Consider the following 13950-nt stretch of genomic DNA (forward strand, 5'->3'; position numbering starts at 1 on the left):
AATTAAAGAGTTAAAGAGTAATTAATTATCACGGGAAAAATGTGTCCTTTTGTTAACAAAACATTAGAAACGAAAAACAACTGAAAAGTGAAAATAAAAGTCAAATATTTACAAAAGAATTAAAGGAAGAATTGCAGTACCTCAAATAAATGGGAAAACCCTAATACCAAAGACAAACAAAATTATTATCCCTGTACTTACCGGTTCATACAGCGCTTTGCTGGAAGTTCACAAAAAACCGTCTGTGATATGTGTTACAATCAATTCGCACCATTGCGTACATCAAAACTAATCGTTAGTATCTTCATTTATTTCTATTGGCTGTTACATTTTACACAATTTTACGTTTACATCGGGCTAGACGGGCGGGGTTTGTTTTTTTTTTTGCTGTTGCTTTCCATTCGCATTACACGAGCTGCATTTGCTTCGTTTTAGTGTACGCTTTGTTAAGATTTTTTTCCGATTTTTTTTTTGTCACTTTTTTGCTATATTTTTCATACTGAATGATTCATTTGACCCTTGATTCTAATGAGCGTATCATTTCGCTACATATAGCCTACTCCTGCTTAATATGTACATTCTCTCCTCTACCTGCAATCGATCGAACTCGGGATGGATCACAAATCGGCTACGCACGGCTACTTAAGTCTACTTCTAGGGTGCAGGGTGGGACAAAAACTTGTCAGGGTTTTTGGTGCCTTACAACGATAGCTGAATGAAGAAGAGCGAAGGTGTGATGGGGGGGGGGGAAGGAGGCGATGGTTTTACGATATTTGTACGAATATTATGTACAGTGCAAGTTTACTGATACACCGTCCCGATGTTCCGATGTTGACGCAATTAAGCTTTCCTCCAGCTCACAGGCTCCAACACACAGCACACCGTCCAGACTAATGCTATTGAAGATACATTTTCTATGTGGCCGTGAGTGGATAAGGGAGACATTGGGACATGGGCGAGATGAGTTTCGCTCTAGCAAATGTTGCGAAAATGTTTGCCTTGCGGCTTATGACGCCGGACGCACTAACTTAACGATTATGTAGCAAGTGAAAATGACACATCTTTGCCGACGTGCATGTGTGCTTTGCATATACTTCACGAGCGAACAACATAACCTATTTGAACTATGTCTTCAAATCGATTGGAAAACTATTGCATTGCAATGTTTCTTACTGAAACAAACACAAAAATTAACGCAAATACATAAAGCACTGCAAAAGCATTCAATCCACCGTTTGGAAATGATTTCTTAGCTTCACAATAACAAAAAAGGAGCAATCTCTTCTCACAAATGCTCACCCCGTCCGCTTACGGCCGGCCACAGTCTCCACCGGGCGACAAAAGCGATTCTCGATCTACTCGTAGATAAGGCACTTTAGTGTTTTTAATCAAAGATTCATCATTTTCTCGAGAATCGAATCTTTTGTCTTTGCCCGTTTTGCCGCCTGTTGTCGGGCCGATTGGCTGTTGTTTGGGCCGATTGGGTTTGATGTCTTCCCTGTTTTGCCTCCACGCTCTCGCCCACGGAACACACGAATGGATTTGAAAGATTTGCCCCAGCCACATGGGAAAGTGCAAACACTTTACCGAGCATTAACACCCATCCCCGCCCGATACACCAGCCACCCGAGTAGAATGCTTTTCCGTTAACGCCCTAACCACATCCACAGGCCCCGGAAAGCCGGCGAGTAGCTCCCTGGGTGAATCCCTGGAGGTTTGTGGTGGTCTACGGTTTCGGTAGGTTGGCCTCTTTTATTTTGTTCTAAAAGCCTGGCAAACTTTCCTCCAAAGCCTGTTCCCTGAACCCATTTCCGGCCCAATTTTAGGGCGGCAGAATGGCGACGGTGAGGCCCAGGTGAAAAACGTGAAAATCCATCATCCGGTTTTTCGGAGGAAGTATTATTCCCCGCTCATATTGAACGTCTTCGATCACGCACTGGAGGAAACTTTTGTTTTTCGACGGTTTCCCAGGGCTTGGGTAAGTTTGCACTCCTTTCCCGCTTTTCCCACTTTTGCTCCGGTTCGTTAACCCCTTCCGCGTAGTCACCGGCTTACGACAACTTCACAACTCTCGCCGATTCTCGGTAATAAAAGCTTCCGGTTAGGGATGTTGGGATGATGAATTAAAAATTTACACCTACACACCCGCCAGTGCACAAACCCCAGCGGGGAAGGTGTGCACTGTTCCATTACCACAGGGCCTGGGGGGCCGCCCTGCCCGATCCATCAAAGTCCATTAAAGAAAGTCAGCGGGATCGGCGGGACTTTGTGGACAATCGACCGTCGAGGCCAACGAAGGGGGGGCGAGAACCGCTCACTAATGGACGCGAATCCCTGGCCCTTTCTTCGCCGCTCTATCGTGATCATGATGCACGTCCGTAGCTAATTGTATCGGTGCCATCGGAACGCTCTGCCCGATTCTGTTTTGCTCAAGAGGAAGAAACGGTGAGGAAGGATTTGCGCTATATGTACATTACCTTTCCCCAGCTCCAAAGATCAAAGAGCTGTTGTGGAGTTCTGTGTCCCAAGGACACAGACACCTTCGCATTGCTATAGACATTGGGGTTTTAGTATTAATTTCACAAAGATGAGTTTTTTTTTTTGTTGTTGTTCTGCTAAGGATACGACGACTACACACGACGGAACTGTGGCGGAGCCTTCCAGCCACAAGCTCGGCATCTTCTAGCTTAGTACTAACGTGTTCTATCTTTACTCCACGCTCAGCTCACTCTCACACACACACACACGCACATAAAACACAATTCTTACCATTGTATACAGTTCATCCTACGTTCGAGTAATATTTATAGCAAGGACAGCCCGCCTACGTATGCCATAGTCACTCGTACACTAACGATCTAAGGGGTTTTGGGGTTGGGTGAATTGAGTTCACGAAAAAAAAAAACCCGGTAATAATTGAGAACGGAAAACATAGTGCTACACACAGCTACTGCTTCCTATTGACTATATCACTTGTTTTTCTTCTTCTTCTTCTTCTTCTTCATATTCTTCCTCTTCAGACGCACACTAGACTCTATCTCTCTTGCTGGCTTTTAAGATACTGCTGCTAAAAATGGTATTTGCCAGAGAGAGAGAGAGAGAGAGAGAGAGACCCCTTTGAATGGACAATTGATAGTTTCCTTGACATTGACACGAGCCGCAAACCTATGTTACATGGTGCGTGAAGCTTACATTTCCCTTCGGAGACACACACCGCAAGGGGCTGGTTCACTTAACGATTTGCAAGAGAAAAGCTGAGCAGAACAAGCACGAAGCAGGTGGCAAGCATCCTAACACTCAGCTCCGAGGAGAACGGCTTCCGGTAGCCGCTGTTGGAGATTGAGCTCATCACGAATTCCAGCTCGTTCGGCGTCAGGTCAAAGTTTCGCGTGTAGAATTGATGGATGTCACTAATCTGGAATGGTGTGTGTGTGAGAGAGAGAGAGAGAGAGAGAGAGAGAGAGAGAGGGAGAGAGAGAGAGCACAAATTAATAAAATACTTTGAAAATACTAAAAGTATTGTTTATTGATTGTTCTATAAATACACTTCCTAGATGACACATGAAAAGACATCATTTCCCCATTGGCATACATACAAACATGCAGACGCGTGTCCCAAACCAAAGGACAAGCCGAAACGTTTCATATGTTAAAGTCACACACACACACACACGCAATCGAACAACTAATGAGGCACACAAACCAATGCATCAACGAGTTAAAGATTCGATTAAGCGCAAAGTGGATCATTCCCCGTCCGTCAGCCGAGTTCCGTCGACTCCGGAGCGTCGCCGCACGCCAATCCGATTGCCGTCCGAGTGGCACGTTTCCGAGGCGAAAATCGAATTAATCAATCCAATATACATATCGTTTATAATAGATATTTCACGCCCTGTCTGAGAAACCATTACGCTTCTTCTCCCAGGACCGCGGGCTCGGGGCTCGCCGCGAGCTGCGCACGGATGATGCCCGCCCGAGTTGGATTAATGCCAGATGAGGCCGCCTCCGACCGCGCTCCACACAGCGCTCCAGCTCGAAATGGTGATGAGCAGAAATAATTAATTCAAGAGAATACTACTATTCCCTCTTTCCGTTGCCGCCACGTTCACTCCCGGCACTGTTGTCATCGGTGTGCGGTGTGCGATGGGTAAAGTTCGAAGGCCCGCGGCTTGTGCGGTGCTTCGTTTTGCCAGCGTATTACGGCAGGCGGACCCGATCCGACCGAAGGATCAGAAGGCAGCACACTTTGGCAGCGTTCGCAACGGCACCGCCAGCTAGAAGGAGGTCGGATCCCGCCACATCCCTAATGATAATCGGTTTAATAGTTGTTTAGCAGTGAACAATACGATTTAATCTATTGTGATGATGGAACAAGTTGAAATTAATGATCAGTCCCCAAATTAAGTCTATTGTCGGGACGTGGCCTCCGGGTTGGGAGGGAAGGGTGCAAATTTGTGCCGTAAGGCACTTTGAAGTTGTGCCGAAAGCTTCCACCGCGAAGGCAGGCAGGGAAATGCATTATAGATAATCTATTATTGGGCTAGACTGCGAGCTTTAAGCTGGTGGGCCTTATATTTCATTCATAACGAAAGCTTATCGTTGTCCGGGGATGAAGACACGCTTCCATTAATCGTGCATCAGGTCAGATGTGTCCAGGCGTGTTTCCGTGTGACGTGCAAACAGAACATGTTGGTATTTTTGACCAAAACCCTTATCCCCGGCGTGTGGCGCATTAATCCATTAGAGCTTTGAGGCACTGCAAGCAGCGAGCGAATCTTGTTACAACGCCATCGATTGTTGATCGGTCCGCTACAAAGGCCAACAGTGCTATATTTAGATGGTAATGTATAGTTTATATTTATCTTTGCTTCTTCCTTTCGCCTCGGTCAAGCACGTGCGCTTCGGTGCGCTGAATTCTCAACAACGTTAACGAGCCTGCCGAGCAGCGGCGGCGGCGGTGGCGGCGTTTCTGTCATTGGTATTCCGCTCTCATCCGCCGGCGCTAATGCGCCCGATGCGTGCTACCACCGGGGTGGAGGAGAATTTGAATTTTGTGTTACAGTGAAAATTAATGAAAGTTTGTCTTTCGGTCTCATTCCAGGTTGCCGTTTCGCGCAAATAGGATTGTTTTTATTCCACGCGAACGTGAACGCGCTTGGCCAGGAGGAAACTTGTTGGCCGGCGCTTAACTTCTTAAGCTCTCTGCCGAGTGCTGGGCTGAACTTTGACACCAGTTTTCGTGTAGCCGTGGCCGAGCGGCTGTACCACGGGCATCGCGTATCAATCGGAGTGAATGTTTATTATGATAATAAGCATTAGCACAGGCATAAGCTCCGGTATGGGCTGAAATTCCGAGCTGATGCCCCCGGTTTCCGAGTTTGGCGTTTTGCTGTTGTCCGTTTTGTTTCGATCTCGCGCGAAAAACGACTATTGGAGAGCTTTAACATCTTAAAGGCATGTTTTAACATTGTCCATTGCAAATAAACATTCGGGTTTTGTGTCGAACAGCGTCAAGCTTGTTAGGAGTTTAGTAAGCTGACGACTCAGTCAGAACTATTCATTTATCTCAGAGCACAAAAATGCCTTTTCGTTTCATTTCTTTTTCATTACGTAAAATCCCGTTTTAATCCATCTGCTGTCAACACTTCCAAAACTAAGCTGTATTAAATCAAGTAAAGCAACACTGTCCACTGTCGACTGATGTCCTGTCGACTGTGGAGAAAGCGTGTGAAAGATCGTAAAACCAAGATTTATCGACCATCAAAAAGTGGGGCAACGGGATGGTGAAAATCAGGCTTATAAATCACGCGCCGTGCAAAATTACTGAAATCGCACCAACGGTCACACAAAATTCTCCTCCGAGCGGGAGAAATGATCAACAAATGACCGTGCAAAACACGAGCCAGACACATGCGGGGCACACACACACACACACACACATGCAAGACACAGCATGCCTGCGGGCTAGAAAATCCCTGGGAAAATAATTTATACCTAGCAAGCAAGCTGAGACAGAGAGAAACAGACAGCAATAAAGGTCCTGAGTCTGACTTTTGCTTTTCCGCTCCCATCGCTCGATGCTACCATATCATGGATTCTGACAAATGAAGCCGGCTGATGAATGAAATATAAGGGCTTTGCTTGCGACTGCTGCTGCTGCTGCTGCTGCTACCATCGCCGCCGGCTGGGTGTTTGATTTGATGAGCATTAAAAACTAATTTGCCAAATGCATCACACATCACCGAGTCCGAGGGGAAGGTTTCAGCCGGCTTAGGCTTAGGCTTTTGCTGCGGAAAGGGTTTAAGGTAAATTATTTTTTTTAAAAGCTACCAGTGCAATTCAAAAATGGAAACTGTCTGCTAGCCAAGCAGAACGATTTGCTTTCCCTTCAGGGGGGGGGAAGAAGCTCAACCGCATCAAAAGGTAAAACTATTTCAATCGCCAGGAAAGCCTTTCAAAGTCTTCAGTGTCTTCAATGCCTTAATTTAACCATATCGCTCATGGACCGCCTCCGCCTCCGTGCTGTTGTAAGTGAAGTTCCTGCTTTCCTGAGTCCTTTGTGTGCGCTCAAGTCACCGGTGATGGTATTTATGTCCCCTCGCCACAACGTTTCACTCACACTCCCCGTTACACAGTGCATAAACACGAAGATTATGGCAAGGCAAGTGTGACACATATCTCGTTTGTGCTGTGCACAACAAAAAAAAAGAACATGCAGGTGTAGTTCCCCTTGCCACACCATCCCGATACGTGTAATGAAACAATTCATCAAAACCAAAACCGGAAGGATGAGGCTTTCAGGCTCGAGTCGTAAATCGCAAAACCGAGATTCCGGGCTTGCTTTTCCGGCAGCCAGCAAACAACATTGCTGTGGGGAGGGTTTTTTCACGCAAAGAGGAAGCCAACAAACAGCGAGCGCGTCAGGAAGTGCCATCACAGTGTGCTGTGTGCGCATATATACCCATCGCACACGTGCACTCTGCAACAGCGTGCCGTACCGTTTTGTAATGATTTTCCAAAAAGCAGGCAACCACCGAATGGATCAACAACGCAGGAAAGAAGTAACACATTTTACATTGACACAGAAGCGAGAACAAACAGAGCCAAGAGAGGCACAACTTACCTCGTTCCAGCCGTGCACGTTCCGCGCCTGAATCATTACCTCGTAGACGGAGTTCGGCGAGAGCCCTCTTATCACATGCGACATAATAAAATGTGTAGGATCGGATCTGGTTAATGTTGGCACTAAAATGGTGTCCTCCCAGCTGCCCGGATGTTGGTATGTTTCGTTCATCTGCAGTCGGTTCGGTGGGTGGTACCGTGTGGTGATACCGCGGTGGTGGTGATGTCGTACGTGCATTTTGTTGTACCGCATAAAAACACACATCATCATCATCATCATCATCGGCGTCATCATCGTTGTAGTTGTTGTGGAGCACAAATGAACAGAGAACATATCGCGTACAACGCAACAAAAGGACGGAGTGTTTCTCGATGTGGCGGCGTCCGGTGACCAGAGAAGTAAAATGCAGCCCGGTGACGTGATTTGCGTGACGGAGTTGACCGGTGGTAGTGTTGGTGGCCGATGATAAATGATGATGCCCGGTGATGGTGATGGTCGACAGGACAGTACAGGACGAGAGCATAAATAAAGGAAAACGGAGAAAAAGAAGGCGTGAGAGTGTGTGTAAATTGAAGTGCAAATGGAAGGACACGGCTAACGGCGGTACTTAAAAAAAGGGGGGGGGGGGCGCATGTAAGATGTGATAATGGGGGAAATGGATAATTTAATTTAATTTCCTTTTTTGTGTGTGTTTGGTTGGTTATTTTTTTGTTGTTGTTGTAGGAATCCCGCCGGGTTAACATAATGCTCAACATAAATATATGCAGGCTGTATGTATGGTCCGCGGGCTATTCTGTATAGAGATAATTTTATATTTATTACCAATGGTGATGACGCCTGGGGGTTGAAGAAATTTATATCCCCAAGCACAGAAGTTAATTGTTATTGAAGTGAAAGGGTTTTTTTTGTCAACATGAAACACAACATAAGGTAAAATTCTGTCATTTTATAAAGCAAAAATCTGTTTAACTTCTCCATTTTTCTCACCTTTCTTCACCCCGGAGCGTTACAAATTAAAACACTGCTCAGCAGAAATGAAATGCCATTTATATCATCTTGCCAACCTTTCAGCCAAAATCAATAATAAACACAACGACACGCAGTGTGGGGCAGCTTTTTAAATTTTCAGTTGCATTAAAAATGTAAACCCTTCGCTGCACTGTACGTACGGCTGGTGTACGGCTTTCAACCGACCGGCCGTACTGCTGCAGCATGTCAACGTGCTGAGTGCAGGCTACAGCTTTCCATCCCTTCCATTGCCTTACCTCACTCGCTAAGAGCTTATATGTGTGTGCGTGTCGGTAAGCACTGAGCGAACGGGAGCTGATGGAAATTGTTAAAAAATTCATAAACTAATGTATCTTTTCATTTCTGCCCGTTGGGCCGACACACTAAAAAAACAACCCCCACTCTCGAGCAACAACAGAAAGCTTTATCGTAATCAGTGACAATACGATTATGTTCGTCCGTCAGTTTAAGGCTCTTTGTTGGGGAGGGCGAAGCCGGAAAAACGGTCGCGCGTGTGTGGGAGAGCATAGTTTTTACTACAGATGACGATGACGGCTCGATGTAGAGATATTGAACATTTGGAAGTAAGCCGATTTGAAGCCTAAGAGTTTGGGGAATGTGCATTGTGACTTTAGTCGAAAAAAAAACAGAAATAGAATATTGAGAGTCATTCCATAACTTCTACTGGGGGTAAAACAATAGGAAAACTGTATTATTTTTATTACTCAAAGTAACTGATTTCGATGCAATATTTCCCAATACACAAAGCCCAAACCCCTAGAAAAAACAACAAAAAATAAGGTGTTAATGTATCGGACGGTGAAAAGCTAAGATAAGCCCGCTTTCCTTCTAAAGACACCTGCACCAAAGCACACACTTTGCTTGCCTACTCACCATCAACTTTCGATACAGCAGCTTTATCTCGTCCAGCGGTGGGATCGACTCTATCGTGTAGGTGAGATTGTACCGATCCAGATAGTTGCTGTACGCCGGCGACTGGAACGCGGCCGGACCGGGGCGGCCGGAAACTTCGATGTACTTTTTCGTCCGGCCCAAGGCATTGTCGGCAACGCAGCTGTTGCAAAGAAGGACGCGAGAAGAAAGTGGAATAAAAAAAACACAGTTTGAAATAAAGCGAACGATCATCATCAGCAATGGAAAAGTTTGGGAACAGGGAGCGCGCTGCGAAAGGAAAACACTGTCGGAAATAAGAAACAGTGCCGCTGGTAGCTGGTAAAAAAAACCCACCCGAAGGCGTCATTAACACGAGCCATGACACGAGTTTTGCTTGCGGCAAAAATGGACGAAGGACGAGACGAGGGGGCCTGCTGCGGTGGTGGTGGTTGAGCAGCGCTTGAATTCCACCCGTTTAGTGGCGAACTCGCGGCACTGCTGAACGAGCTTCCTGCAATTTTCATGGCCGTAAATCATAAAATTAAGACGAGATTTATTATCTACCGCTCGCGCTGTCGGTGTAACTGTCTGTCGTGGGGTGTGTAAGCGCCGGACTCATCCGGATGCCAGATTTAAGTGAGGGGGCAGCCCGCTCTGTTTTTGTGTTCCCGCAATGATGCGATCGTTAAGCCCGAACGGTCGATGGGAAGGTTCGTTTACGGGTTTCGTAGAAATTTGCCAAAATTTTGAGCGTTTCCCTTTTTTTTTGTTTTTTCTTCTTATTTTGGTGGATACTTGGTACCCTTCGTTATTACTTTCAGGCTCGGCGGGATTGACTGTCCTACTCGAGTGGGGGGCGGGAATGAAGCACCGAGTGTAAAGTTTATTTTCTTACCAATATTTTGTGTGCGGTGGCAGAGGAGCGTTAAATCAAATTTTCATTGCTTTTAGATGAGTTTTTTTGTCCTCGTGTCGCTATCGTCACACACACACACACACACACACACACATGCCCTCAGGCAGATGCCCGAGTGAGTCGTGACATAATGTCCCCGAGTGGCTTCGCTACGAGTAAGACTCCTCTGGGTCGGAGCGAACAGTCCGCTCAATCCGGGAGGCAAAAGAAGCATGAATTTGTCACGAACCAATTTTCGAGCCTAATTAATCCTATTATAAGAGTCAGATTCCCAATTGCTTTTGTACGCCCAGTTCTTTCCTTTTTTCGGTGTCCCCGTGTCCTCTACCTCTCTCTCTCTCTCCCGGTCCATCAACGCGGTGGGAAACAATTCAAAAAGGATTGCTCACATTTTTGGACCACAACCGGGTCCAATTAGTTTTTCAGTCACCTAGACCGAGTCGCTGGCGAGCGGGCTGGAAATGCTCCCGACCGACGGCGGCTGAACGAGAAAAAGCCATGGCCCATGGCTTAGCCGTTGAAACACAACGCCCGGGCTTTGGGTTCGGGTAGGAAATTAGTTTCGATTTCGAAAGACGCACCATGACTGCTTGCACCTTTCTCGAACGCGTCACGGCAAGGCGGGGCCGGTTTTTGGGCGTCCGAGAATAAATGGCCTTGCTCATTTCCTAAATCGCTCCCCCGCTCATCCCTTCTCCCTGTCCTCTGGACACACACACACACACACACACCCTCTGCTCGGCGAGGTCATGCACAATTTTCGGCACGGCACGGAAATTGGGTTTTCAGTTTTGAGGCTTATACAAGGGCCCCAAAGATAACGGGCTCACGGGCTCAAAATCTCGCACTGCAATGATGGTGAGATCGGTTGCTGCTAAACTGTTCGGATATGAAACGTGCCGTGCCGTGGGGCTGCCGTGAGGTGAAGCTTTCGGTGAAAATTGTTTGTTAATATTCTAGCGTTACGCAGTCGATCGTTTGGACAGTGTTTTGGGCGGGGCAGGTCTCAGTAAGGGAGTACACAAAGTCACAATAGATGCGTATCTCTTTTGGGGATTTCTTCACTAAGAGACGGAGCACCTTGAAGACAATAGGAATGAACTTTGGAAGTAGTTTAATGTTTCCAGCCATTATACCTCTAGGATAGTGTTGTCTGCAGAAGATATTCTTTCCATGCTACGCAACTGAATCACCTTTAAAAGGGTTTATCTGGAGCATCAATTTATTTGCTTTATAATCGATTACGTCCTAATGTATTTCTTGAACATCTTTATAATTTTCAAATTCTGAATTCGATATAGTGTCAAAGTTTGAACTCTAAAGATGACGGCATAGAAGACATGACATGTTAACTGTATTTCTGGATCAATGGTAAGATGTCTAAACTATTGAACATTGGCTTGAAAATGCTAGCAATATCTTTAGTAATTATAATGCTACTCTTTTGATTCCGATCTTTTTCTGCTGTCTTAAGGCCGGGCTACATTGATCCGCACTCCATAGCAAAGTCTATATAATACAGAGGTCGAAGCATAGCTCGATTTTGGTCCACCATTTTAAAAGCTTGGTTTTGACAGTTAGATGAAAAAGTTTGTGAACGATTCCACACTTTTTAGGCCCAATTGTGCTTTTCTGCACAAAATCTAGTGTAACTATACATTTCTTCCTCATTTACATGGCATGGAGTAGTTTTTTCACTAATTCACCGGTTAAAAACGACCAAAATAAGGAAACTAGCCTCTTAGCTTTGGTCATCTTGAGCTGCACATGATTTCGTCCTAATTTTGGACACTGATCTTGTTATAATCAATAATTGTACTACAATTCTTTTTTTTCTTGACATTCGTACACTTTTTTAAGTACAATATTACGAACAAACGATGTAAAAATGACCGGAAATGCGTTCAGACCACTGCATGCACAACAACTAAAACCTCTATGTATGCTACGATGAAGCTATTGAAGCTTTTTCATCCAGCTGTCAAAACTTTCCCACGCTTTTTGATCAAATGTTCTGGACGACTCGACCTCTGTATTAAATAGACTTTGCTCCATAGTGTAATTTTTCGCCATCTGGTGGTGACGGGTGCAAGCAAAATGCTGGTATAATTTATCTATCCAAAAACGTTTTGGGTCGAGGAGGCTATAATTTTACCCAATAATGCATCGAGATTGGAAGATGGGGAAAAATGTTGCCTAGCGCTTTGTATGAATGATGATTTGTCCAACAACAACAATTAACAGCCTACTTTGTTGCAATTTATGGACGTGTATCAACATTTCCAAAGTGTATGAAGACCAGGTGGTCTCGTCCCATACAAATTGACAACTAATTTCGGAATCAAAAAAAGCTCCTTTTGACAGAATGGGTGAAATGAATTTCCATAGGAACCATTCGCTTTGTTCATAGCAACACATACGTAGTACACATTGGTGTCCTCATCGACGGCATTATTTTGATCCAAAAATGGATTTTAATTAGTTCAGATTTGGTTTAGCTTACAATGAGAAATATTATGTGTGTTTTTTAAGGTATTTCAGTGCAAATAAGGAAGATTCTAAGATTGTTTGTGTATTCGGCAAGTCGCTAGAAAGCTTGTTTGGGGAAAAGTGTTCACCCATGCTGTCAAAAAATGACGTTCAAATTTTGTCATCAAAAACAGTCTTTGAGACTACCTGGTCTTCAATACACTTTGAACATTTCAAACGGCATACAAGTAGCCTGGTCGAAACTTGATGAGACACCAAGTATGAATAATTTTGACACATAAATTATACCGGCATCTAGCTTGCGCTGGTCGTCGCCATATGCGCTAGTGAAAATAAAAATTACACTAGCGAGTACGGGCAATGTCCCCCGGCCTTTAACACTCTGGGCGCTGTGTGGCTCGCTTTGGAATTACAGCTTTGTTCACCCTCCTTCTCTGTGATTGGTCTCTCAGCAGCTCTCAGCAGAGCGTATTGCAGCGGGAAGAAGAGCGCATATTGCAGAAGCGGTATCGTACGCGAGGATCGGAAAGAGAGTGAACGATCGTCATCCAATGAAACGCTCTCATCGCTCCCTTATCTCGTACTGTTTTCTCCGCAGAAAGCTAATGCAAAATACCAGCGCCCAGAGTGTTAAGGATAAATCAACTTGGCATTATATTTCCACCTTAGATTTCCGTCATGAGTCTGAGCTCCGTGTCTCTGACTTTAATATTGAACCTGACGTGAAAATTGATGACTATACTAATTTGAAACTGAAATAAAACTATCACCCATATTGTGTCTTTTGGCCCAAGAGTCATCTTTTGCTAGCTGTCGAGATAATCATTGCATAAACCAACATAATTTGAGAACTTTTCAAATGAATTATTTCAATTAATTGTGATTCTCCAAAATGGGACACACTGTCTTATGCGATCACACGAGCCTTCACGCTCATTAAGTTGAGCGAAGAGCCGTTTACAAAGAACCGTGAATCATCAATCCTGTTTGGTGCGGTCATCAAAGCCTGAGTGATTTCATCAATCCTGTTTGGTGCGACCCCACCCCGAGAGCCACACAATAAAACCAGATTTTCACTAACTTCAACAAACCTATTTCCAGCACGGCGGATATTAATATTATCGTAAAACCCATCATTGGAATGGAAAGTCAAAATCTATTCCCTTCCAAACACAAACGTACACACACACACACACACACACACCCACGGGATGATGGACGTTTCGGTCAAAACTTACTTCAACCGCCCTGCCTATCTTTAGCGCCTGTGGACGTAAAATGGGCGAACCAGTTGGCCCAAGAACGGTAAAGTTTGTGGAAAATGGTTTAAGTTCCCTGGGTGGGAAGAAAAACCCTGCCCTCCCGAAACCCATAAGGGAGTGGAAAGTTTCACCACTCCAGACAAACGTAATGTGTCCCGGCAGCAACAGACAGGGCGGGCTGCTCCAAAGAGTGCTTCCGAGATGTGAGGGATGATTAAAATGATTTAGATTTGAATTTTTAAACGCCTGCTCTCTTT

General features: G+C 45.1%; 1 protein-coding gene across 4 annotated transcripts in view; it reads right to left on the reverse strand.

Moving 5' to 3' along the window:
- Nucleotides 1-278: 278 nt before the first annotated feature.
- LOC121598411 (opioid-binding protein/cell adhesion molecule) overlaps nucleotides 279-13950 on the reverse strand; it is a 96865-nt gene continuing 83193 nt past the window's right edge. For all 4 annotated transcript variants that reach the window (XM_041925230.1, XM_041925229.1, XM_041925226.1 and 1 more), the window contains exons 10-12: nucleotides 9026-9206; nucleotides 7124-7294; nucleotides 279-3415 (exon numbers count right to left, since the gene is read on the reverse strand). In XM_041925230.1, coding sequence (XP_041781164.1) covers nucleotides 3233-3415; nucleotides 7124-7294; nucleotides 9026-9206 — 535 coding nt within the window. In that variant the 3' untranslated portion in view covers nucleotides 279-3232. The remainder of the gene's footprint in view (nucleotides 3416-7123; nucleotides 7295-9025; nucleotides 9207-13950) is intronic.

This window comes from Anopheles merus, chromosome 3L (assembly GCF_017562075.2).
Source record: "Anopheles merus strain MAF chromosome 3L, AmerM5.1, whole genome shotgun sequence".
Taxonomy (NCBI): Eukaryota; Metazoa; Arthropoda; class Insecta; order Diptera; family Culicidae; genus Anopheles; species Anopheles merus.